The sequence below is a fragment of the Symphalangus syndactylus genome, chromosome 2, assembly GCF_028878055.3.
Source record: "Symphalangus syndactylus isolate Jambi chromosome 2, NHGRI_mSymSyn1-v2.1_pri, whole genome shotgun sequence".
Lineage (NCBI taxonomy): Eukaryota > Metazoa > Chordata > Mammalia > Primates > Hylobatidae > Symphalangus > Symphalangus syndactylus.
Genome location: NC_072424.2, coordinates 42,751,960 through 42,779,479, shown reverse-complemented (window position 1 = coordinate 42,779,479; position 27,520 = coordinate 42,751,960). Strand labels below are relative to the sequence as shown.

Below are 27,520 nucleotides of genomic sequence, written 5' to 3'. Positions count from 1 at the left end.
CCATTTGTATTAGGTCCTTTACTTTTTATAACAGCCTCAAAGTTTCATGAATTGCTACAATAAACATTGATTTTCATGTTTGTGAGTCTGCAAGCCAGCTGGGCAGCTCTACTTCAGGTAGTAAGGGTGGATCAGACCTATTCCATATACCTCTTGTTCTCCTTGTCCAGTAGTTTCTAGGGATATGTTCTCATGATGAACCCCGCAAAGGCTTGTGAAGGTGAGAGGAAACTAGGATGCCTCTTAAGGCCTTGGTCAGGATGGGGTCTCCTGTCACTTCCATCACAGGCTATTGTAAGTCATATGAGGAAGCTCAATAAAATATAAACAAGTTAGAAAAACAGTGGGAGGAATGGCAAAGTCATATGGCCAAGGCCATGAGTGATTAATTTTAACACAGGAAAAAAGTGAAGCATTAAATGCAATTATTTAATGTACAATGTCTTATTAACTGAAATATAAAATGTATTTACTGTAAAATATAATCTGCTTATCTCACCAAAGAAATATTATCTTTTAAAAAAGTCATTACTTCGCCGGGCGCAGTGGCTCACGCTTGTAATCCCAGCACTTTGGGAGGCCGAGGCGAGTGGATCACGAGGTCAGGAGATCGAGACCACGGTGAAACCCTGTCTCTACTAAAAATACAAAAAATTAGCCGGGCGTGGTGGCGGGCGCCTGTAGTCCCAGCTACTCGGAGAGGCTGAGGCAGGAGAATGGCGTGAACCCGGGAGGCGGAGCTTGCAGTGAGCCGAGATTGCGCCACTGCACTCCAGCCTGGGTGCCTGGGTGACACAGCGAGACTCCGTCTCAAAAAAAAAAAAAAAAAAAAAAGTCATTACTTCTAAGATGTCATCAGTCTGCAACTTCTTTCCATAGTCTTAATCAGGATGCTCTGGCAGCTCCCACATTAGCCTCGCATTCTAAACTGTTAGATTTCCTAAAAAACCATACATCTATTTATTTTTCTTATTTTATACGTTTAGGGCAATGTATAGCTAATTACCCAACTTTTTATTTGCATACAAATCTAATACAACTGAACATAATCAGTTTTATCACAGGTATAATGATTTTTCAATAGTGAGGAGAGAGGTGCCTCCATGAGCCTTCTCTTTAGAAAAGTGGCATTCCAGACTCTTCATTTGAAGTGAAGATTGCTATGTCTTTTGCATTGCTCTATTTTAGATAAATTAAGTTATAATTTGACACTATAATCAACGGACACCATGGATCAGTGATGATGATCACCCTCATCAGCACTAGAGTTGACTTTTTGTTTTCATAACCCCTTTGCATGTATGTTGAACAGCAAAGTTCATCAGAGAACATGTATTAGTCAATGGTAAGTAAGATACCCTCATCTAAGAAATAACATCACCTCTTCTAATGCAGTTCTAAGAAGAGAGGGAAGAAAAAGTCTTGGGAGCTAGTCAGGGAATAGTGTGTATTTGCAATTACCTAAACTGAACTCTACCATTACTCCTAACCCAGTTCCTCCTCCTGTGTTTTACATGATTAATGCCACCCCTGCCTCAACTAACCAAGATCAGCTTCTTCACTGGGACCTCCCCATTCTGCCTCTGCAATATTTTTCTTTTTTATTTCTCCTTCTAATATTACTGTTATTGCTCCAGTAAAGATCTGTAATATATTTCACCTGGACTGATACCAGGAATGGTGGTGTTGCTTCCAATCTGTTGCTGCTAGATTAATCTTTGCAAAGCACAGGCTTAATTTCATTGCTCCTCAGCTAAAACCACTGGTGGCTTTCCATTGCCTACAAAATAAAGTCAACCTCCCCAGCAGACATTCAAGGCTTTCAATGATCCATGGCTGTCAGCTGTCTCCAGGTTCACATCCCACTCCACTCCTCTGATGTTTCCTACACTACACTACACTACACTACACTACACAACACTACACTACACTACACTACACTACACTACACTACACTGTACTACACTATAGCCAGGTAGAATGACTGTTCACCCAACACCACTCAGGTTGTCTTCTCAACTTCGAATACTCTTGCACCTTCAAAGCTCAGTTCAAATGCCCCTTCATTTGTGAAGCCTTCTCCAAATCTCCAAGTCAAAATGTCTCTTCCTTGTGCTACCACAACCCTTTACCTGAGCCTCCATTAGTTTACTGAGACCATTCTGTTCAGTGTCTGGGTGAAGCTTCTTGGTGCAAAATATGTTACCTATTTCTTTCCGAAAAGTTGGATTCAGGGATATTTTAGTAGGACCTAAGGTAATAGTTCTAGCCAACCTCCCTGTCCACTGCCAGGCCAACTACAAACCCTTCTGTTGCTGGTGAGCTGGTCCACACCACTAGTTCTGCTTCATTCTATATATCTCTTGATGTAACCATCTTCTTCCTCCAGGTTTTAAGAACCAGCCCAACTCCTGGTTCCCTGATGAAGCTTTTATTCCTCTAGCTACATCGAACTTTTCCTTTTTGGAACATGCCTTTAGTTTCTGTGTAGTTTGCCATGCAGCACTTCATTGTACACATTATTAAAACAGAATTTTAAGGATTAAAATGAACCTTAAAAGATCATGCATCTCAAAATTTAATGTACATACAAATTACCCAGGGATTTTGTTGAAATAAAAATTATTTAATTTTAATTAATATAAATAATTCAGTAGGTCTGGGGTGAGGCTTGAGGTTCTACATTTCCAACAAGCTGCCAGGTAAAGCCAATACATCTGTCCAGGAATCACACTTTGAGTATCAAAGGTCTAGATGACATTATCATTCCAAAGAGTTTCTTTTACAGGCTCTCAGATCAGTGTTCATTCACTACCTGACTGCTGTCATTCACAGGCAGTCTGTTCCACAGTGGGCCAGCTAACGTGGCATTTACAAAGCTCACTCCTCTTATACAACAATCCAAGTGTTTCTTTTGTCAGTTGTCTGTGCCCCAGGAGATCCCTCTCTGCCTTGCCTTGCCCTCTGCCTTTGGGGACCAGCACCTCATACTCAGTGAAGGCCTGGAGTGCTTAAGAGGGATTTCTTCCAGCTCTCTTGCCCTGGCCTTCAGTGTATTAGGTGTATTACCTCCATGCTCTCAGTAGAGGCCCATAGGAAAGAGTAGGTAGGTTATGCCAGCTCACACACATCCTTTAAAAATGGCTTAGAAGTTTAGCTGGTTTCTTATTATTCCTGTCTATGGATGTTTCCTTCTCCTGTCACTCTACTAGGGATGAAACAGCTAATCATGTTCAAGAGTTAAATTTAGATTGGTTTTTAAAAACTATGATTGTATTAGTTCGTTTCCATGCTGCTGATAAAGACATATCTGACACTGGGAACAAAAAGGGTTTAATTGGACTTAAACAGTTCCACATGGCTGGGGAGGCCTCAAAATCAGGTGGGAGGCAAAAGGTACTTCTTACATGGTGGCATCAAGAGAAAAATGAGGAAGAAGCAAAAGCAGAAACTCTTGATAAACCCATCAGATCTTGTGGGACTTATTATTACGAGAATAGCACAGAAAAGACCAGCCTCCATGATTCAATTACCTCCCCCTGGGTCCCTCCCACAACATGTGGGAATTCTGGGAGATAAAATTCAAGTTGAGATTTGGGTGGGGACACAGCCAAACCATATCATTCCGCCCTGGGCTCCTCCAAATTTCATAATCCTCACATTTCAAAACCAATCATTCCTTCCCAACAGTTCCCCAAAGTCTTAACTCATTTCAGCATTAACCCAAAAGTCCACAGTCCAAAGTCTCATGTGAGACAAGGCAAGTCCCTTCCACTTACAAGCATGTAAAAGCAAGTTAGTTACCTCCTAGATACAATGGGGGGTACAGGTATTGGGTAAATACAGCTGTTCCAAATGAGAGAAATTGGCCAAAATAAAGGGGTTACAGAGTCCATGCAAGTCTGAAATCCAGTGGGGCAGTCAAATTTTAAAGCTCCAAAATGATCTCCTTTGACTCCATGTCTCACATTCAGGTCACGCTGATAAAAGAGGTAGGTTCCCATGGTCTTGGGCAGCTCCGCCCCTGTGGCTTTGCAGGGTACAGCCTCCCTCCTGGCTGCTTTCTCAGGCTGATGTTGAGTGTCTGTGGCTTTTCCAGGCACAAGATGCAAGTTGGTCGTTGATCTACCATTCTGGGGCCTACCATTCTAGGACTGTGGCCTTCTTCTCACAGCTCCACTAGGCAGTGCCCCAGTAGGGACTCTGTGTGGGGACTCTGCCCCACATTTCCCTTCCACACTGCCCTAGGAGAGGTTCTCTATGAGGGCTCTGCCCCTGCAGCAAACTTTTGCCTGGACATCCAGGTGTTTCCATATATCTTCTGAAATCTAGGCAGAGGTTCCCAAATCTCAATTCTTGACATCTGTGCACCCGCAGGTTCAACATCACATGGAAGCTGCCAATGCTTGGGGCCTCTACCCTCTGAAGCCACAGCCCAAGCTCTATATTGGCTCCTTTCAGCCATGGCTGGAGCAGCTGGGACACAGGGCACCAAGTCCCTAGGCTGCACACAGCACAGAGACCCTGGGCCCAGCCCACAAACCACTTTTTCCTCCTGGGCCTCTGGGCCTGTGATGGGAGGGGCTGTCATGAAGGTCTCTGACATGACCTGGAGACATTTTCCCCATGGTCTTGGGGATTAACATTAGGCTCCTTGCTGCTTATGCAAATTTCTGCAGCCAGCTTGAATTTCTCCTTAAAAAAAAAAATGGGTTTTTCTTTTCTACTGCATCATCAGGCTGCAAATTTTCCAAACTTTTAGGCTCTTGTTTCCCTTTTAAAACAGAATGTTTTTAACAGCACCCAAGTCATCTTTTGAATGCTTTGCTGCTTAGAAATTTATTCCACCAGTTACCCTAAATCATCTCTCTCAAGCTCAAAGTTCCACAAATCTCTAGGGCAGGGGTGAAATGCCGCCAGTCTCCTTGCTAACACATAATAAGAGTCACCTTTACTTCAGTTCCCAACAAGGTCTTCATCTCCATCTGAGACCACCTCAGCCTGGACCTTATTGTTCATATCACTATCAGTATTTTTGTCAATGCCATTCAACAAGTTTCTAGGAGGTTCCAAACTTTCCCACATTTTCCTATCTTCTTCTGAGCCCTCCAGTTTATTTCAACACCCAGTTCCAAAGTTGCTTCCACATTTTTGGGTATCTTTTCAGCAATGTCCAACTCTACTGGTACTATTAGTCCGTTTTCATGCTGCTGATAAAGACATACTTGAGACTGGGAACAAAAAGAGGTTTAATTGGACTTACGGTTCCACCTGGCTGAGGAGGCCTCAGAATCATGGCAGGAGGTAAAAGGCATTTCTTACATGGCAGCAGCAAGAGAAAAATGAAGAAGCAGCAAAAGCAGAAACCCCTGATAAACCCATCAGATCTCGTGAGACTCATTCACTATCACAAGAATAGCATGGGAAAGATCAGCCCCCTTGATTCAATTACCTCCCTCTGGGTCCTGTGGGAATTCTGGAAGGTACAATTCAAGTTGAGATTTGGGTGGGGATACAGCCAAACCATATCAGTGATTTTGTACTTTAACCAGCTGAATGGAAGTACAATCTCTTGCCATATGCCACAATAATTATTTGCAAAATGAGTAAACATATCATAAGGAAATTATTTTTTACAAGGTTTGAAACCTGAAATGCAATCTATTATCATACATAACTAAAAATAGAGCCTCAATAAACAGAGTTCAGTTTTGAAAATGCAACATTTGTACTCCACATTGTCAGTTTTCTTAGGTATATTTATAAATACTCCTATAAAAAATGTAAAGAAACACATAATGTAGATTGATAATTTTATAATAACAAGTTGATTTTGACATCCAACTTATTAATTATGAAATGACTTTTGGCCTAGTAACAATGAAAAGGGGGGCAAATACAGATAAATGATAATTCTTAGAATGAACTACAGCACCAATTCTAAGTTTTTCTTGAAGGTAAATCATAATGTTCCCTTTCTCTTCGGGTCTGCAATCTATAGGCATACCATAATTGTAATCAATAGCTTAAAAATATGTCTCTCTGTCCTATTCTGTATCTGTATCTCTTGGATTTTTACCTTTGCAATAGTCAACTGAACCATCTTCTTGGAGTACTCATGAAGATGGAAGTCCATGTGGAGAATACGGGATGAATCTGCTCTGTCTCCTGCAGTGAAGTCTATTTGAAGGATGTGTTTGGCTGTCTTCTGGACAGGCCATTCTAATAACAGAAACAAGTTATTTTAAAACTTATTGGAATATTCAAATATTAACCAAAGTAGAAAAATATAATACACATCCATGTGCCCATCACAGAACTTCACTGATCATCATTTAGCCAGTCTTGAAGAAGCAAGTGCTAATTACAATCACAAATGAAACAAGATTCAGACTTCATGAAGAGCACTGTGCTATAATAAAAGAAGAAATGAGCACATACATTCTTTTACTGACAGTCAAATGGTGAAGGTGGGCCGAATCATTATGTGATGCAACATGGCAAAAGCATACAGACAGTGCATCCAGAGGAAGGCACCTTGCTGAATGACTAGAATGGAAGTAGGAGACGTTTTGCAGGCCTCCTTCATCCTGCAGGGAGAACCAGAACCACAGCAGCTCTATTTGCCTATTCCTCTTTAAATTACAAAGTTAAAATTTGGCAGTAGTAGAAAATCAATTGGTTATCTTATAGTCTCCTAGAATATTTCATTGACATTGAGAAGGTGGAAAATGCAAACAAATTATATGCTTTAAAATGTAATTTTTGCTTTTCACATATGCTTAAAGCCTAAAACCTCTTAATAAACTTCTTCTGAAATATCCATTTGTGGGACAATTCTAGTATATTTTAAATGTAACTGTTTCATAGTGTTTATAGAGAACTCTATTTTTTTTCCAACTGCAATCCCTTCTTACCCAAATTTCTAACATGCTATATTGTATGGACCTGTCAGTAGTGGGTCAGTTAAAAGGAAGAGGGTAGGAGGAATCCTGTCTTGGCTGTCATTTGCCTTATTTTTTCTTAGGCCAAGGCTTTTTAGGCTAACTAAATTTTTCCTTTAGGTTTCTCCACTTGATTGGAATACCTTTGAGTCATTTTAATCCTGTCTATAGTAGATGAAGAAATTAGGGAAGTAAGAAAAACTTGGTAATTTGAAACAAAAACTTGAATCTGATTTTAATAGAGTAGTTTAGTTCAATATGGAATATCCTTTTATATTGAAATTCATTCTTTCATGTAGTATACTTGTAACCCCAACCCCATATCTGGTACTGAGTGACAAGAGGGAAGAAAAAGGAAGGCTTTTGAGAAAAGGCCTTTTCACAGGCTCTCTTTGGAATACTATAATATTCCTAACCCAACCCACCATCAGTAATAGAGAGGTTTTCTTAAGAGAAGCAAGGAATTTTTATTGACCAGCATTGTCTTTTATCTTGTACAATGGAAGACAGTGGGTTGGAGTTAGGGTGTAGAATTATAATTATGGAATAGAGCTATATTATCAGAAGGGAAATGAAAATTTCTGGTTTAACTGATACCAACTTCTAGCTACTGGGAACCTAGGTACAGATAAACTGATCAGTTTTGCAACCCCAAGCCATGAAGGAGAAGTGACAGTCATTTCAAGAGGTCCTGGCCAACCTCTGTAGAGGTTGTATTTAAACCCTGAATATGTGTGAATTCATGAAACACTTGTTTTCTAACATGTTTACATATCAATGGGAGTGATTAGGGATAGGGTTGAGAAAGATTATCCCATAGCTAAATCAGTATTTACCTCTGACTTCTGCCTCTGCAATTATCGGTACCAAGATTCCTGTTAAGTGAAGAAGGTGAGGAAGATAGATGAGATATTAGTAGAAAAGTTATGGGAGAAAAACTGAGTAGTCTCTGAAGAAATACCAAAATAACCCATACTAGGTTCAGGCAGGAGTTAACATCTAACCAGGTATATACGGAATAATGTCATAGATAACTGGAGAAAATATACTGTAAATCGGGGAAAGGCACATAATGACTCTCTATACACCTCTTTGTGTCCCTTCAACCTTTTCTCTCTTCTGTGGCCTTATTTTCTATACCAGTTTTTCTATTCCAGCACTTCTCTTTTCCTGACTTTTCTTTTGATTTCTACACCTTTTTATATCCTTCCTTCTCTTATTCTTTCCCTTTAGGGTGTCATGCTTTACTTTTCTCCTTGCCTTGCACTTCAATTTCTGAGGACAGTGATCTGCCATTGCTCTCACCTAAGTGGTACAGATTCAAAAACCACTGAATGATAGAAAAAAGGACTACTGGGTTGTGTATGTTAAAAATATTTTTTGTAGCACATCTACAAGGAATATTTTTAAGGCGCTTGTCTAAAAATCATGGCCTTTACATTTATGTTTCTGATTTTTTTTTTTTTTGAGATGGAGTCTCTCGCTCTGTTACCCAGGCCGGAGTGCAGTGGTGCAATCTTGGCTCACTGCAACTTCCGCCTCCTGGGTTCAAGTGACTCTCCTGCCTCAGCCTCCCAAGTAGCTGGGATTATGGGCGCCTGCCACCATGCCCAGCTAATTTTTGTATTTTTAGTAGAGACAGAGTTTTGCCATGTTAGCCAGGCTGGTCTCAAACTTCTGACCTCAGGTGATCCACCCACCTTGGCCTTCCAAAGTGCTGGGATTAGAGATGTGAGCCACTGCGCCTGGCCTGTTTCTGATATTCTTTATGTTCAAGAATTAAACTATTTAAATGTAAGTTATATTTACTTCAATCCTAAGAAATAACTTAATGGGGTATTTTCAATTCATAGCAATCAGAAATAACCTCGGTTGTAAATTGAATCTATAGCGCAGCAAATATTGAGTGATAATTTTATACCACTTTTGAATGTTTATACAAATGCCCTAATTTGAAAGAAGTTTGAGTGTTTCATTGAAATAAGATACCATTCCTTAGTGTAGAGAACAAAATGACTCACTTGTTTAAATACCAATCAGGATTTATGTTAACAGGAAGTGGGTGGCCTGAAAAGATCTTGGTCTTTGTAAGAATGTTTCTTGGGGCCGTGCAAAATATTTATTATATAAATAACATATTTGGGCTGTTTCTTGTTCTTAGTTACTATAAATAAAGCTGCTATGAACATTCATATCAGATTTATGAGTGAACAAAAGTTTTCATTTCTCTGGGATAAATGCCCAAGAGTGAAACTGTTGGGTCATATGCTAAGTCTGTTTCTATTTTTATAAGGAACTGCTAAACTGTTTTGTAACATAAAAAACATTCCAACTTGAAATAGAGATAAAAAAGAATAGATATCAGTTAGAATGAAAAAAGATAACTTTTAAAGACCTAGGATAAGATACTATCATTGACTACAAATTAGAACTGTGCTTCCTAGCAACAAGAACATAAAGGAAAGTTTCATTAAAAAACAAAACAAAACCCAACCTAAACAAAAATAACCCTCCAAGCCCCATAATATCACCTGAAAACAAGCCAACCGATTTCTGGCACTAACTTTTTTTTTTTTTTGAGACGGAGTCTTGCTCTATTGCCCAGGCTGGAGTGCAGTGGCGCAATCTCAGCTCACTGCAAGCTCCGCCTCCTGGGTTCACACCATTCTCCTGCCTCAGCCTCCCGAGTAGCTGGGACTACAGGTGCCCACCACCACACCCGGCTAATTTTTTATATTTTCAGTAGAGACAGGGTTTCACCGTGTTAGCCAGGATGGTCTCAATCTCCTGACCTCGTGATCTGCCCGCCTTGGCCACCGAAAGTGTTGGGATTACAGGTGTGAGCCACCACGCCTGGCCTCTGGCACTAACTCCTAAGAGGGATTTTCCCAAGGATTTATAAGAAACAGGAATATAATAGTTATTTTCAATGTCAAAGATAAATGCTTCCTCAGAATGGGAGAGCAGAGATTGTGTGAGGGAAAGGAACTGTGTCAAGGCAATATGAAGTGCTGTGGGAAGTTGAGCTCTGTACACCCTTCCTGTATGGTATGTCCTGTGAGGCTAATGCCTAACAGTGCCTGGCATTGCTCAAGTGCTCCTTCTCCTGGGAAACAGAAAATTCAGAATTGTGTCTGTTCTAATTTGTATTAAATCAGTTCACAGTAGATAATCTCAGTGTATTGAAAATGTTATATATTTCATTTTTTCTCAAAAAATCAAACCAAAGACAAACACAAACTATTTCTTATATTTAAACTAGTACTGTGTATTCTGAAATTAGTTTTATAGAGAAAAATGCCACTAGAGTGCAAAAACTTTTCAAAGATAGAGAAGATTGCAAGATTTTTTTCTATTGTCTCTATCAGTTTATAAATACACACACACATTATATGTGAAAGTCATAGAAGAGATTCTAGTACCATTTGATAAACCTTAATTCAGTTTCTGATGTATTGGTAGAATAAATACAAGTTATTACTAAGAATCATAGCATTTTAGATTTTGAAGAGCATAGAGATTATCTATTTCAACATTTCCCAGTTTGGAGAACATTACTGTCCCATATCATAATGCTTGTTCTGTGGGGAAAAAAAGTGAGTTCTGTGCTTAAATAAGTTGGGGAAATGCTGGGCTAAATACAATTTAATAAATTTCTTCAGGATTTCTAATGCTTTTAATGAGTGAATGTTCATGGTCATAGTGGGCTGCATTTCCCAAACTTATTTGACTTAAAAATACTTTTTATTCCTGTAAAATTAACAATATCTCATGAAACACCATGTTTTTAGAATACAGCATAAGAATAGCTAGCTGATCTGGTCCAACTCCTGTATGTTATAAATTAAATATCTGTGGCCTAAAAAAGTTATCACTTACTCTAGGTCACATACAATTAACAAGTGGCAGAGCTAAGATTTGAACCCAAATTTCCTGATTCCCAATCCTATGGATTTCCCCCACTACTCTGCTATTATTTAAAAAATATGTTTCATAATTTTTATAAAATATTCATTTAAAATCATGTTACTAATACCCATGAAAGTCTTTATTTGGAGGCCATTCTCTGGATTCTTCCATAGAATTATTGGTTGGGGGATTTGTATCTTCATCTGAACCCCAGACACCCATTCCAAGATTACTAGAAGAAAAATATCAATAAACAACAGAAGCTTAAATTTCAGTCAGAAACAGTCATAGGCTTTTAGAAACATAAGTTGAACACAAAATAAGAAAAAGGCAAATCTATACACCATTCATATCTTGGGAATCTATAGATATGTTGCCATTTGTCGTAGCGGAAACAAGAATAATACATCATCAAGCACAATTTTAGAGAGTATTTTCCATTGTTAGGATATACCCATTACCTCCTGTGGCCAAGACAGCATAAAAATTATTAGGGGTTTAAAGAATAGGCACTATGAGGAAAGTTTAAAGGAAGAGATAGAGAGGAAGTGGGAAATAGGTTATGGGTACTGAAGTACTGAATTAACTAATGAGCCCTTATAAGTATTTTGGCTTCACCAAAATATAATCAAAACAGTATACAAGATAATAATGGCATTTTAATATCTTTAATAGTGGAGATTTAGTACTAATTTTGCTTACTATTCCTCCCTTCATTAGCGACTTTTCAAGAACTCTTGCTTCAATAGATGGTTATAAATTCCCTTTTTTTCTTGTTGTAGATAATATACAAGTATCTCATGACTTTAAACATGTTTTTACTTCATCATTTATAAGATGCATATAATCAATCTGAAATTCTACAGAAAAAATTATGCATATTATAATTTTGTTTAAAAGGAATTTTAGCTGGATAGGGATTCCTGTACAGTCCTTTAGTACATAAGTAATGACTATTTGAGGTATAAATCTCAGAGCTAATAGCTAACACTTATTGAGCTTCTACCATATTTGGCACTGTGCTAAGAGCTTTACTTGTATTAACTCATTTAATTCTTACAACAACCTGTGAGGTATTATCTCCATATTATAGTTCAGAAAACTGCAGCACAAAAATCATAAAGTGGAAGCAGTGAAATTTAAACATAGGCTTTCTGGCTCTGCAGCCCATGTTCTTAGTTAATGCTATGGATTGAATGTTTGTGTGCCCCTAAAATTCATATGTTGAAGTCCTAATCCTCAAATGTGATGGTATTTGAATGTGGAGACTTTGAGGAGTAATTAGGTCATGAGGGTGGAGCTCTCATGAATGGCAATAGTGCTCTTATAAGAAGAGACATAAAAGAGATGATCTCTTTCTTGGATATGTGAGGATACAGCAAGAAGGTGTCTGTCTGCAAACCAGAAAGAGAGCCTTCACCAGGAACTGAATGAGTTGGCACCTTGATCTTGAACTTCCCAGCTGTCAGAACTGTAAGGAATAAATTTCTGTTGTTTAAACTACCCAGTGTATGGTATTTTTGTTACAGCAGTCTTAACTAAGACAGCCAAAAAGTTATATTGTCTCTTTCCAAGGAGGTAATTGATTTTAAGTACAAAGTAGTGGCCAGCCCTGTTGTATTTAGTACATGAGTCAACATGAGTTCAGGAAAATTTTACTTAAGTCTATTCTATTCCTAATTCAAATTATTTCTGGCTGGTTTGAATAAGTCCTCCCAGATAACTCTAGTTTTCTTTCCAATACTGACCTCTAAATTACTTGAGCAGGACCTGCCTTTTTCTGAGGACTACATTTAGTCTGAAATATCTTTTTTTGTTGTTTTTTGTTTTTTTGAGACAGAGTTTCACTCTTGTTGCCCAGGCTGGAGTGCAAATGGCACGATCTCGGCTCACTGCAAGCTCTGCCTCCCAGCTTCAAGCGATTCTCCTGCCTCAGCCTCCCAAGTAGCTGGGATTACAGGCGCCTGCCACCATGCCCGGCTAATTTTTGTATTTTTAGTAGAGACAGGGTTTCATCATGTTGGCCAGGCTAGTCTAGAACTGCTGACCTCAGGTGATCCACCCACCTCGGCCTTCCAAAATGCTGGGATTACAGGCGTGAGCCACTGCACCCAGCCCTAGTCTGAAATATCTTGATACTCACCCTCTACAAGCCTTTCCTCTTTCTGAGCTGTAGCTTACCTAGACACCTGAATTTCCTTTTCAGCTATCATTCATTGGAACCCAGACCTGATAGGTGTTTCTTAAAATTTTCAGGCAGTTTATTTTCATGTTAGCTCTACAGCCTCACAGAAAATCAAAATCATGTAAGCAGTAGTATGTAACCAATATTTGGGTCCTAGAAGTACCCAAGCGTATTTTAAATGTTCATGGGACCTTGCAATCATCAAATCCAAATTTTTCATTTTATAGATAAGAAAAGTGTGCCAGGTGTTGTGGCTAATGCCTGTAATCCCAGCACTTTGGGAAGTCGAGGTGGGCGGATCACCTGAGGTCAGGAGGTTGAGACCAGCCTGGCCAACATGGTGAAACCCTGTCTCTACTACAAATACAAAAAAAAAAAAAAAAATTGCCAGGCGTGGTGGTGTGTGCCTGTAATCCCAGCTACTTGGGAGGCAGAGGCAGGAGAATCACTTGAATCCAGGAGGTGGAGGTTGCAGTGAGCCGAAATCGTGCCACTATCTTCCAGCCTGGGTGACAGGGCGAGACTCCGTCTCAAAACGAAAAAAAAAATGACTCCCAGAAAAGACAGATCACTTAAAGCTAGACAGTGGGAAAACAACAAAAGTAGTCATTTGTGGGTCCCCAAGACCAGTGTCATCCTTTTAAACTGACGAACAAACGCTTAAAGCTCATATTTTCAATTCAGTCCAACAAATATTTATGAAGAACCGAAGTAGTATTTGATCTAAAACGGCTAGTCAAAGCTGGTCCATATTTACTATATTGGAATATAATTTCTGAAAACTGGCTGCAGTAGGCAGAATAATGCCCCTCCTCCCAGAAAGATATCTACATCTTAATCTCTGGCAGCTCTGAATATGTTACCTTATATGGCAAATGGGAATTGGCAGATGTGACTAAGATGGGAAGATTGCCTGGATTGTCCAGGTGGGCCCAATCTAATTACAGAGGCTCTTAAAACTGGAGAACCTTTCTGGCTGTGGAGATGTGACTATGGGTGAAAGGTACACAGAGATGCAAAGTTGTTGACTTTGAAGATGAAGGAAGGGAGCCAATATCCACGAAGTGTGGGTGGCATCTAGAAGCTGCAAAAGGCAAGGAAACAAATCCCATGGAGGGCCTCCAGGAAAGAATGCAGGCCTGCTGACACCTGATTTTAGCCCACTGAGACCCTCACTGGACTTCTAACCTATGGAACTGTAAGGTATTGTGTGTTTTTTAAGCCACTAAATTTGCGATAATTTGTAATAGCAGCAATGAAAAACCAACCCATTGGCACTGATCACAAACTCAAATTTCCAATTTCCTCTCTGGTCCAAGTATCAACCCAAAAAGTAGGGATGTAAAATAGAACTCTGATTCATGAGGGCAGTGAATCTAGAAGGTTCTCAGACGTGGGTACATGAAATGATCACTTTTTAATTTTGATGTAATTGCTCTTGGGTGGGACCAGATATCAGGTTAAAAAAAAAAAGTCATGATATATTCTAATGTATAATCAAGTCCAAAACTCTATTCTAGGAACAAAAGAAAATAGCGTCTGAATTGCCTGTTGAGGGAATAACTTTGTTCTCTAATAGGTACCCAGGACTTTTTCTTTTTTTGAGAGACAGAGTCTCAGTCTGTCATCCAGGCTGGAGTACAGTGGCACCACCGTGGCTCACTGTACCCTCAACCTCCCAGGCTCAAGTGATCTTCTTGCCCCAACCTCCCAAGTAGCTTGGACCACAGGTACACACTACCACACCCAGCTAAATTTTTATTTTTTGTAGAGGTGGGATCTTCCTATGTTGCCCAAGCTGGTCTTGAACTCCTGGGCTCAAGTGATCCTCCTGGCTCAGCCAAAGTGCTGGGATCACAGGTGAGAGCCACTGTGCCTGGCCAGTAGCTAAGATTTCTTAGAAGACAAACACCATATCCTTACACCCAAACTGGTACAGCTAGAAGTTTTATAGACAGCAGTCAGCACAGGTTGCCAAGATGAGCAAAGCTGTGTTTCATTAAAGCATTACAAGGGTTATCCTTCAGATTTTAGCCAAGGGACTATGTACACAACTGCAGTCACCTGTGCCCCAGCAGTTCAATGACTTTGAGAGCTGGTGAAGCTAAATATCTCCTCTCTACATAATGCATCAACCTGGGTGATTAGTACCAAGTGAGAAACCTCGGAATCAACCCATTCCTCCCCCCAACTCACTCACCTACATTTCTTTGCCATTATTTTAATAAGTCTCTCTTTAAAAATCTTCAACGGCTTTCCTCACCATCTCTTCTGCCACTGCCTTAAATTAGGCCTTAATTAATTTTTCCCTTAATTTCTGTAATTGTTCCTACAATAATCTCTGTGCCCCCAACCTATTTCCATTCTTTGATACTGTGAAACATGTATTTGGTCATAGTCCATTTCCTGACATACAACTCCCAAAACCCTTGGAATCTCCAGAGTGGTAAGAGTGCCTTTTGTATACTACTGAGGTGACTGGTGATTGGGGCCCCTGATAGCCTCAGCATGGGGACTGGTCCTCAGAAAACCCAAGGCAGGATTAAAGTGTTGGGACTTTCAGCTCTATCCCCCAACCTTTGGGGAGGGGAGAAAGGCTGTAGGTTAATCTCTTCACCAATGGCCAGTGATTTAATCCATCATGCCTACCTAATGAAGCTTCCATAAAAATACAAAAGGCTTGGGTTTGGACAACTTCTGGATAGCTGAACAGGTGGAGGTTCCTAAAAGGTGGCTTGCCTGGAAAGGGAATGGAAGCCTGGCTCCCCTTCCCGCGTACTTTGCCCTGTGCATCTCTTGTCTGGTTGTTCCTCTGTATCCTTTGCAATGTCTTTTTAATGAATGGATAAACATAAGTGTTTCCCTGCATACTGTGAGGCACTCTAGGAAATTAATAGAATGACTTAGGAGGGGTTGTGGGAAATCTGATTTATAGCCTGTTGTCAGAAGTACAGACTGCAACCTGGGGCTTGTGATTGGCATCTGAAGTGGGGGACAGTTTTGTGAGACTAAGTCCTCAACCTATGGGATCTGATGCTATCTCCAGGTAGACAGTGTCAACAGAATTGAATTAGAGGACACCCAGATGGTGTCCACAGCAGAACTGCTTCATGTATGTGGGAAAATCCCCACACATCTGGTGTCAGAAGTGTTGAGTAGCTGTGTGAGAGCAGGGAAAACACCTTTTTTCCTACATGTAACCTATCTATTCGAATCTATCTTACTCTCTGGTGCCAGAGTGATCTAAGATACATAACTTATTATGTGACTTCTACATAAAATGCCTCTGTGACTACATTTTGCCTTTAGGCTGCAATTCAAATCTTCATAAGACAAGTCAGCTCCTTGGAGCTCTCACCCTTGCTATCTGCCCCTAGGTGAACCTATAATCTAGGCATTCTCACTACTTGTGAATCCCCCATGTGCCATGCCTTCACACCTCTGTGATCCAGCTTACACTGTTTTCTTTGCCTAGCCAACTCTTCCTTTACATTTCTGCTCAGACATCAGAATACTGACTCCACTTCTCCATTAACCTTCTCTGAGTACCCATACTTTCACTATCTGAAATTGCCTTATTTGTTGAATGCCTTTCTCCAGCACCATCCACACATTCGTTGTTTCATCCCATCATCAAATGTGTTTTAGGTGCCCAAAATATTCCAGATACCGTTTAAACACTTAGAGATACCAAATCAATCAAAGTCCCTGCCCTCAAGAGGGACAGACCAAAAGCAAGTACACACATTTCTGATAGTAATAAGTGCTTTGAAGGAAATCAAGATCATACAATCAACAGTGACTAGAAGAGAGGAACAGCACTAAATAAGACAGTCATGGAAGGCTGGCCCTCTGAGAAGGTGACATTTGAACTGAGCCATGCAAAGATAAAGCATTCTAGGCAGAGGAAACAGCAAGTGCAAAATCCCATCATATAAGGCCTTGCAAGTCCACACAGATTTACAAGCTTCATGGCCTGGTCTGGGTTAACCTGAAATAATCAAAAGGATCAAAATCTAGTCGAGTTTATTCAAGTAAAAAGCTGGGAATAGCCATCTGGGAGACACAGACTCCAGAGAAATAGAGTTAGTGTTCCAAAGTTCAAAGTTAAATTATTGCATATATAGGCAGAAAACAAAGAAGTTTAGTAGGTTTATAACATTTTCTAGAAGGCTAGTTTATGAGTTTCTTTTCTGTATGGCTTGTTTTCTTTACAGTTGGTTTTCATTTCCTTTCCGATTTAAAAGAGGTATTTAACACTCCATCTTAACACAGTGTGATAGCCATGAAACCTTTGGGTGAGAAACTAAAAGGAAGTTAATCTATAATAAAAATCAACAGTAACAGGGAAGGGGTCTTTCCCGGAGCCCTTTAGTAATTTGTAACATTTTGTAAAACAATGTAAGCAAGGAGGAAGGTTAATCTATAATCACAGAAACAAAGATTACAGCTTCCCAGGTTACAGCTGCTTGTAATGTGACTCAGGCCCCATAATCACATTTCTTTAAGGCTCAAAATAGTTTGGAGTTCCAACAGCTTAGATTTTGAATTACTTATTTTCACACCTGTCTTATTCATTGCCGAATCCTCAGAGCTAAGCAGGGTGCCAGGACACAGTAGGTATTCCATAAATACTTGTGGAATGGATAAAGTGTCTATTTGCTGGTTTACTTACCTATCTCCTTGAGGGCAAGGGCTCCTTCTGACCTCTGTAAGTCTAGTGTTGAGCTGTATGCCTGGCACATAGAGGTGCTTAACAGAATTGCTAAGCAGCATATAAAAGATGTTGCTTGAGTACCATACAGCATATAAAAGATGTTGCATGAATACCATTATCTTCATTAGAGAAGATAAAATTAAGCGGAAAGTATTATTTAGGAATATGCCACTGAGTTCAGGCTAAAAGGAACTAAGATTTTTGAATTGTTCCAGTGTTGTTTAGTTTCATAAAGTAGAAAACTGACATCTAGGCATGTTATAAAAGCAATCTTCTCAGGGAAAAATTATATATTAGTATCTATAAATAGCAATCACAACCTTAGATGGATATTAAAGTTGACATGAGCTCAGAAAATGACTTATATGAATTCTAGTAAAAGATCCCCAGAGTTAATTTTCTGGTATTGTTAATTTTCAGATGCCATCTATTGGGAAGAACATTTCTTTACATAGGGACTAAAAACAAGCACAAGTAAAAGGTTGCAAAGGGAAGACTATAAGGAGAGAACATTTAATCAAGCAGCTCTTACAAGAAATTAGTAACCAATAAATTTTCCTCCCAGAATACCTGAATAAATACTGAGAAGGAAATCCCTAGCTTTCAGGCAAAATTCAGTTTCTGGTTTGATTTTATTTAGCTTATGAAACACTGAAAGACCATAATGCAAACAAAACAGATGTGGTGTCAAAGAAACAAATATACATAAAACATTCATTCTTTTTATGAGCTATATAAACTATCCCAAAGACCTGTGATTTGAAAAGAAAGTGTTCCTTAGAGAAGTGGGGATTTTGTACATAACTGAGGCATGAGAAACATCTAGGGGTCATCTGGCAGAAATGACAGTCAAAGTGACAAGAGAATGGGAATAAAAGCAAAGCAAAAGAAAGAGTTTTATAAAACCTCCACAGTGAGAAAAATAGGAGACAACCAAAGTGATCGAGAGCTATCAGAAAAGAGGCGAACTTGGATAATTACTGTGTTCAAAATAAAAAAATTTAAGTATAGGTTGAGGATCCCTCATCCACAATGCTTAGGACCAGAAGTGTTTCAGATTTCAGATTTTTGTGGATTTTGGCATATTTGCACTATGCCAGTTGAGCATCCATAATCCCAAAATCTGAAATCTGAAATGCTCTAATGAGCATTTCCTTTGAGTGTCAGGTTGGTGCTCAAAAAGTTCCATATTTTGGAGGATTTCAATTTTTCAGATTTTTGGATTTGGCATTCTCAATCTGTATGTGTAGATGCCAGATGCTGCAAAGAAAAGGCTGCAGGATTTGGCTAGGTTGTTGGTGATTTCTGAGAAGGCAATTTCATTAAGTGGTGAAAACAAACCACACATTTAAGAAGAGAATGGGACAGTAAAGAAATGGAGGTGGTGATAACAGACAAGGTGTTTTCAAATGTTTGACAATAGGCACAACAAGAAAGTGGAATAATAGTTCATACAAGAGAATAAAAACCAACGGAATACTTCTAGGTGTGTTTGAAAGCAAGAGGAAAGCGGCAAGGGAGATTTAAGATGCCAGAGGGGAAAGTGATAGGGACAGTGAGATCCTAGAGCTAAAAAGGAATCATATTCTGTAGAAATGAAAGATTTTTTTCTTTAAAAAAAAAAAAAGGAAAATTTTTCTAAGAATAAGGCAAAGACTAATAAAAAGGGAAACGGGGTAGTGATCTGTTCTTATAGTGATAATTAAATTCTATTGCCAATAATCATAAGCTTTATTGTAAAGAATCAATCTAAGTAGGATAATGGCAGAAAGCCACTCAGGAATACAAAATGCAAATTATAAATAGGGAAATGCAAATTAAAAGCACAATGAGATATCCTTTCAAACCCACTAAAATAATAAATAAAAATGATAGACAATAACAAATATTGGCAAGGATATAGAGAAATGGCTAAACTTACTTTGGAAAATAGTTGGGCAATTTGTTTAAAAGTTAAATATAAATTTACCATATGACCCAGAAATTTCACTCCTAGATATCAATCCATGAGAAATGAAAACATATATCCATACGAAGACCTCCATACGAATGTTCTTAGCAACCTTATTAACAGTAGCCAAAAATGGGAAACAACTGAAATGTCCACTGTGAACCCTGAATATCTGAGATAGGTCTCAGTTAATTTAGAAAGTGTATTTTGCCAAAGTTGAGGACACGTGCCTGTGAGACAGCCTCAGGAGGTCCTGATGACATGTGGCCAAGATGGAGCACAGTTTGGTTTTATACATTTTAGGGAGACATGAGGCATAAATCAACATATATAAGATGAACACTGGTTTTGTCTGGAAAGGTGGGACAACTCGAAGCTGGGAGGGGGCTTCCAGGTCATAGATAGATAAGAGACAAATGGCTGCATTCTTTTGAGTTTCTGATTAGCCTCTCCAAAGGAGGCAATTAGATATGCATTTATCTCAGTGAGCAGAGGGGTGACTTTGAATACAATGGGAGGCCGGTTTGCCCTAAGCAGTCCAGGCTTGACTTTTCCCTTTAGCTTAGTGATTTTGGGGCCCCAAGATTAATTTTCCTTTCACACCACCTACTGATGAATAGGTAAACAAAATGTGGTATATCTATACAATGTACTATTATTTAGCAAAAACAGGAATGAACTACTGATATATGCTGTATATCATGGACAAACCTCAAAAACATTGTGCTAAACGAAAGAAGCCAAACACAAGAGACCAATATTGTATGATTCCGTTTATATGAAATGTCCACATGAGACAAATCTCTAGAGACAGAAACTACATTAATTGTTGCCTGGGGTGGGGGAATAGGAATGAACAGTTCGTGAACATGAAGGATCTTACTAGGGAGATAGAAGTGTTTTAAAACTGATGTACACTAATAGATGCATAAATAGGTAAATTTAATAAAAATAATTGAATTGTATCCTTGAAGTGGGTGAATTATATGGTATGTTAAATACCTAACCAACAAACAAATGGAAACACATCCCATGCACATGGATGGGTAGATTCAATATTGTGAAAATGACCATACTGCCAAAAGCAATCTGTAAATTCAATGCATTACCATCAAAATACCACTGTCATTCTTCACAGAACTAGAAAAAACAATCCTAAAATGCACATGGAACCAAAAAAGAGCCCACATAGTCAAAGCAAGACTAAGCAAAAAGAACAAATCTGGAGATATCACATTACCCGATTTCATACTATACTATAAGGCCATAGTCACCAAAACAGCATGGCACTGGTATGAAAACAGGCACATAGACCAATGGAATAAAATAGAGAACCCAGAAATAAAGCCAAACACTTACAGCCAACTGATCTTCCACAAAACAAACAAAAACATAAAGTGGGGAAAGGATACCCTATTCAACAAATTGTGCTGGGATAACTGGCAAGCCACATGTAGAAGAATGAAACTGGATCCTCATCTCTTACCTTATACAAAAATCAACTCAAGATGGATCAAAGACTTAAATCTAAGACCTAAAACCATAAAAATTCTAGAAGATAACATTGGAAAAACCCTTTTAGACATCGGCTTAGGCGAAGACTTCATGACCAAGAACCCAAAAGCAAACGTAACAAAGATAAATAGATGGGACTTAATTAAGCTAAAAAGCTTCCACACAGCAAAATAATATTATAATAATAATAATCAGCAGAGTAAACAGACAACCCACAGAGTGGGAGAAAATCTTTGCAAACTATGCATCCAGTGAAGGACTAATATCCAGAATCTACAGGAACTCAAACAAATTAGCAAGAAAAAAACAAACAGTCCCATCAAAAAGTGGGCTAAGAACATGAATAGACAATTCTCAAAATAAGATATACAAATGGCCAAAAACATATGAAAAAATGCTCAACATCACTCATTATCAGGGAAATGCAAATCAAAACCACAATGCGATACTACCTTACTCCTGCAAGAATAGCCATAATCAAAAAAATAAAAAAAAATAGATGTTGGTGTGGATGTGGTGAAAAGGGAACACTTTTACACTGCTGGTGGGAATGTAAATTAGTACAACCACTATGGAAAACAGTGTGGAGACTCCTTAAAGTACTAAAAGTAGAACTACATTTGATCCAGCCATCCCACTACTGGGTATCTACCCAGAGGAAAAGAAGTCATTATACAAAAAAGATACTTACACACACTTGTTTATAGCAGCACAATTCACAATTGCAAAATCTGCAAAAATATGGAACCAGTACAAATGCCCATCAATCAACAAGTGGATAAAGAAAATGTGGTGTGTATACACACACACACACACACACACACACACACACACACACACTATGGAATACTACTCAGCCATAACAAGGAATGAAATAATGGCACTTGTAGCAACCTGGATGGAATTGGAGACCATTATTCTAAGTGAAGTAACTCAGGAATGGAAAACCAAATATCGTATGTTCTCACTCATAAGTGGGAGCTAAGCTATGAGGACACAAAGGCATAAGAATGATACAATGAACTTCGGGGACTTGGGGGAAAGGCTGGGAGAGGGGATGAGGGATAAAAGACTATACATTGGGTACAGTGTATACTGCTTGGGTGATGGGTGCACCAATATCTCAGAAATCACCACTAAAGAACTTTTGCATGTAACCAAACATCACCTGTTCCCCAAAAACTATTGAAATAAAAAATATTAAAATGAATAAATGTTATGTATAATTTGGTTTATCCAGTAAATGACTAAGAGAAATTCACAAATTGATTTTAAATGATTTAAATTTTTGTAACAAATTAGAATCCCTTATGCTTGATAAAACAATTAGTAAAACTAAGTAGAATCAAGTAATCTTTTCTGCAGTTTAGTGTACCTGATTCTTTCGAGTAAATATAGAAGGCCTGAAGACAACTTCATTTTAGAGTTTAAGAATTCTTCAGAATTTGTTTGATCCAAATCCCTCCATGTACTGGGGTCACTTGTGACAAGAAAAAAGAAAACCTTGACCATGGTCACATGGTAAGTCGGTAGCAGAACTAGACAAAAACTCAGCTCTCCTGATTTCTAATCTAATACTTTTTTCATTATCCCATTCAACCTCCCACATTTTCAGAACAGAAACAGAAAAATTAGAAGGAGAAAAGTAACCCCAACTCAGGACTGTGTCTTTTTTGGATTCCTATAAATACTCTTGAGCTTTGTTTCAGGAGGCAGTTACTTGGAAACAGTTTGATCCTTTCAGGTCTCGCTGTTAAGACTTATTAGATAAGATCAGAGTAGTGTTTAGTCTAGGGCTCATTATTTCCCACTATTGAGACAAGGCCCTTCTGAATGCTACCCAGTATCCTGTGAATTATGAGGTTTTCCATAACCTCATAACGGCTGGTGGGAAAAATCACTATTGCCAGCCCTATGTGAGCTCCAAGTACTGTTCCCTCTAACCTTCTAGAGTAGCTCTTTCTCCAGCCTCAGGTACTTTCCTGAAATGCTGGGAAACCTTCTGCATTCCAGGAAAGTACCTGAGGCTGGGGAAAGAGTACTCTAGAATACGCTCCCTTGGCAGTGCTCTCTTGTCCAGTGCTAGCTGCCTTGGTTTCCCAGGCATCTCAGTTCTGTCCCCTTAACTTGGCAGTGACTGGCTCCGTCATGATTCCCACTTTCTGCACCATGACCTGGAAACTCTCTCAAGGCAGCAAGCTGGGACATTTCTCAGAGATCACTGTCCTTCATTGCCTGATATCCAACTTCTTGGAAATTGTTGTTTCATATATTTTCTTCACTTTTTTTGTTGTTGTTGTTTCAGGTGGGAGGGTTAATCTGGTTCCTGTTACTTCCTCTTATCTGAAAGCAGAAGTCCCAGTGGTGTCATTTTTTTTTTTTTCCTACTCTGAAATCTTGGGTCTAACAACTCTCTCCTACTTTATGAATTGGCTAATAACAATTCCTTTTCTTTTAATAGCCTTTTCCTTTATCTGTTCTCATAATGAGAAGCACAATCAATGCTTATAAACCTTTGGTAAGAGATACTTGGCAAAAATAAACAATTTAAGTATGATGACTACTGACAAAGACTCTCCTTGAGCAAAATTTAGTCAGGTTCCTTTGAGCCCATTTTCTACCAGGCCTGGTACTTGGGCCTTGTCCTCAAGAGCAAGAATCCTGTTAAGTCAGTTTTGTAAGAATCCCCATCCTCATATCTGACCTCCCTCAATATCTGATCAAATTCCTCATCCCCCATTGCCCCCCAGGTGTTGTCTGATCATCCTGGCCTGCCTTCAGCAAGAATCCTGTTAGGTCTGTTTAACCAGAATTCCCTCTTACCTTGATGTTTCCTCCTAGGAATTTTCCATCCACTGACCCCACTCTGTTCCTTGGTATAAATCCCCCCTTATTCTTGTTGTTTTCAGAACTGAGCACAGTTCTATAATCAAGTCCCTTTCTTTATTGCAATAGTTCCTGAGTAAAATCTATTTTTTACTGCTTTCTTTACTGTCTGCTCTGGTTTTAATACTACTATGTCCAATTTACATAAAAATCCTTTATCACATATTCCACACTTTGAAACTCTAGCACTATCAACACCTAAGCTGAAAATGGTCTCTTATCCCTTAAAATTAAGGTTGTAAAAGTATTAAACTAAACAATAAAAAAAAAAAATCCACCTTGTTGCCATTGGCCCGAATTCTATATACTCCAAATACAAACAACTGTAGTAATTATGTCCCATTTAAGATTCTCTGCATTCCCTTTCCGCATATTGAGAATTTATTCCTATAAAGGCAGTAAGCAGGGTCAATGAAAACTTTAATCATTGCACTTTGGAGCCAAAGGGGACCTCAGAAAATCAATTTCTAATTGCCGTCTTTGTGGAGGTCAAAAACTGAAGTCTTGAAATAATTTAACTGTCTTACTACTATATTACAGGAGACATGAGACTCAGTCATTATCCATCTTGAATTTTTAGTGATTTAAAATGTAGTATTATAGGCTGGGTGCGGTGGCTTACTCCTGCAATCCCAGCACTTTGGGAGGCCGAGGCGGGTGGATCACGAGGTCAGAAGATGGAGACCACCCTGGCTAACACGGTGAAACCTTGTCTCTACTAAAAACACACACAAAAAATTAGCCGGGCGTGGTGGCAGGCACCTGTAGTTCCAGCTACTCAGGAGGCTGAGGCAGGAGAATGGCATGAACCCGGGAGGCGGAGCTTGCAGTGAGCCGAGATCGCACCATTACACTCCAGCCTGGGCGACAATGCCAGACTCTGATTCAAAAAAAAAAAAAAAAAAAAAGTAGTATTACAATTGAACTCAACACTTGAAAAATGGTAGAACCATCCACATGTATAGTAAAACTACTATTTCCTTTGACTTAAATCTGGAACTTTAAAATATCAGACTTTAAAAGTGCATTAACTTTTTAATCAGCTGCATCATACTGCATCTAGTAAAATTCCCTGCTTTTTCATATGAACTGCTAAGACAGATGCTTTCATATCTTGTCACTGCAATTTTTAGTTTTTTCATAAGGTCTAAGAATTATTTTCCTCTAGAGCGGGGTTTTAAAGTTCTGCTCTCCAAAGTGTCCTGCCCCTTAGCCTGTGGGTGGAAAGTGAAGGAAGGAGACGATGATGTCAAGTGAACTGAGTCTGGATCCTCAATCCCCTGCTTCAACCAACACAACTCCCCACTTACCATATCTGCTTTATATAACGGGCTTTGGAGCAAGATTTAATTGAAAGATTTCTCTTTTAAAGTTCAAAAACTACTGTTGTAATACCCATCTCACATTTTTATTTCTTCTGTTTTCATCATATTGCTGTCTTTCCCTCCTTTTGTTTCTCTGTCCCTTTTTCACTTTTCCTATTTGCAACTACATTTCCTTCTAGTTATTTTGCTTTTTTAAAAGGATAAAGTTCAGTGTTATTTTCCTCTTTGTACAACCAATGGTTTTTAGAAAAAGAATACTGTATATGAAAGACTAAAAACATTGCTAAGAGATTATTCATGGGCAATTCTGAAATTAACATTAAAATAACCAAGAGAATACCTTAATTCACTTTCCAAGTGCAGTATTGAAAAAAAATTTCTTGCCAGGTGTGGTGCCTCATGCCTGTAATCCCAGCACTTTGGGAGGCCGAGGTGGGCAGATCATCTGAGGTCAGGAGTTTGAGCCCAGCCTGGCGAACATGGCAAAAACCCATCTCTACTAAAAATACAAAAATTAGCCAGGCATGGTGGCGGGCGCCTGTAATCCCAGCTACTCAGAAGGCTGAGGCAGGAGAATCACTTGAACTCAGGAGGCGGAGGTTGCAGTGGGCTGAGATGGCGCCACTGCACTCCAGCCTGAGTGACAGAGCAGGATTCTGTCTTAAAAAAACAAAACAACAACAAAACAAAAAACAAACTTTCTATTTTAAGACCTACCCATGATAATAATATATATTTGCAACTTTATCTTCACTTCATAATATCTTGTGGTGTATGTTAAATCAATAATTAATCCAAGCTCATTTAGTGCTTTTATTGTGCTAATCAAGTCTTTTGGTATAAACTTCTGGGTTGGAGTAAGTCTCTAACTGTCTATGATGAAAAATGAAAAATGAGGTTACAAAATACAGATAAAATGTTAACATTAAACATAGAACAAGGAAGAGAAAAAACATAAGACAATAAAAAGAATTGGTGAAAATTTCATAGCATAAGAACATTGACAAGCTTTTAACTAACTAGAGCTGTACAAATTGCCTAAACATATTCACATCCTTTGCCTCAGTGATTTCATGTCTTGGAAATTATCTTAAGGCAAATATCAGAAATATTGGGGAAAAGGAGTTTGGGCATAATGTTCACTGCAACATTATGTATAATAGAAACACATTGGAATATCATGTTACTGTTAAAAATCACATTTCTCAAATTATTATTATTATTTTGAGACAGAGTCTTGCTCTGTCACCCAGGCTGGAGTGCAGTGGCGCGATCTTGGCTCACTGCAAGCCCCGCCTCCTGGGTTCACGCCATTCTCCTGCCTCAGCCTCCCATGTAGCTGGGACTACAGGTGCCCACCACACCTGGCTAGTTGATTATTTTTTTAAATGAGGTCTCACTCTGTCACCTAGGATGGGGTGTAATGGTGCAATCATAGCTCACTGTATCCTTGAACTCTTGGGCTCAAGGGATCCTCCTTCCTCAGCCTCCCAAGTAGCTAGGACTACAGGTAGGCACTACCCTACCCAGGTATTAATTTTTTGTGTGTGTGTGTGTGGAGACAGGGTCTTGCTATATTGTTGCCCAGGCTGGTCTTGAACTTCTGGCCTCAAGTGATCCTCCTACCTTGGCCTCCCAAAGTCCTTGGATTACAGGCATGAGCCGCCATGCCTGGCCACAAAGACTATTTAATAAGGAAAAATCCTCAGAATGTTACATAAAGATCACATCGCAAAACTTTTACATATGGTGTTATTCTGATTTATTTTTGAAGGGGTAGGGAGAAGGAAAATCGTGTCTTAAAGAAAATATATCACTATTTTAAAAGTGGAATTTCAATTGTTTTTCTTCTATACTCATATATTTTCCATTTTTTTTCTATTTCCAACAGAAACTTTCTGTAAATGCTACTGTCATTACAGGATAAACTTCAAATCTACTGTGATTCTTTAAGGCCGTATACACACAGACTTATCCATATATTGAGTCTCACCTTTCACCACAGATCCCACCTGGAAACACTCTCCAGTCAAGCAGCTCTCCTTAGAGTCCAACAAATATATTAAGTTCGTTCCTCTTTCTGTGTCT

At 39.0% G+C, this 27,520-nt stretch overlaps 1 protein-coding gene and 1 long non-coding RNA gene across 14 annotated transcripts in view; one reads left to right on the top strand and one right to left on the bottom strand.

Annotated features, from left to right (window-relative positions):
• The window catches only part of ENTPD1 (ectonucleoside triphosphate diphosphohydrolase 1), a 154,809-nt gene that overhangs the window by 114,013 nt on the left and 13,276 nt on the right, over positions 1–27,520 (top strand). For 6 of the 12 annotated variants that reach the window (XM_063629154.1, XM_063629202.1, XM_063629159.1 and 3 more), the window contains one exon: positions 6,091–6,823. The exons of 1 other annotated variant lie outside the window; for it this stretch is intronic. In XM_063629154.1, coding sequence (XP_063485224.1) covers positions 6,091–6,177 — 87 coding nt within the window. In that variant the 3' untranslated portion in view covers positions 6,178–6,823. Of the gene's footprint in view, positions 1–6,090; positions 6,824–27,323; positions 27,510–27,520 lie in introns of those variants that run through there. 5 more of the 12 variants (XM_063629166.1, XM_063629215.1, XM_063629184.1 and 2 more) reach the window with 1 other exon arrangement.
• Positions 831–27,520, bottom strand: part of LOC129468581 (uncharacterized) — a 34,858-nt gene continuing 8,168 nt past the window's right edge. For both annotated transcript variants that reach the window (XR_008652710.2, XR_008652708.2), the window contains 3 exons: positions 10,981–11,085; positions 7,781–7,819; positions 831–6,222 (listed from right to left, as the gene is read on the bottom strand). This is a non-coding gene — a long non-coding RNA (uncharacterized lncRNA). The remainder of the gene's footprint in view (positions 6,223–7,780; positions 7,820–10,980; positions 11,086–27,520) is intronic.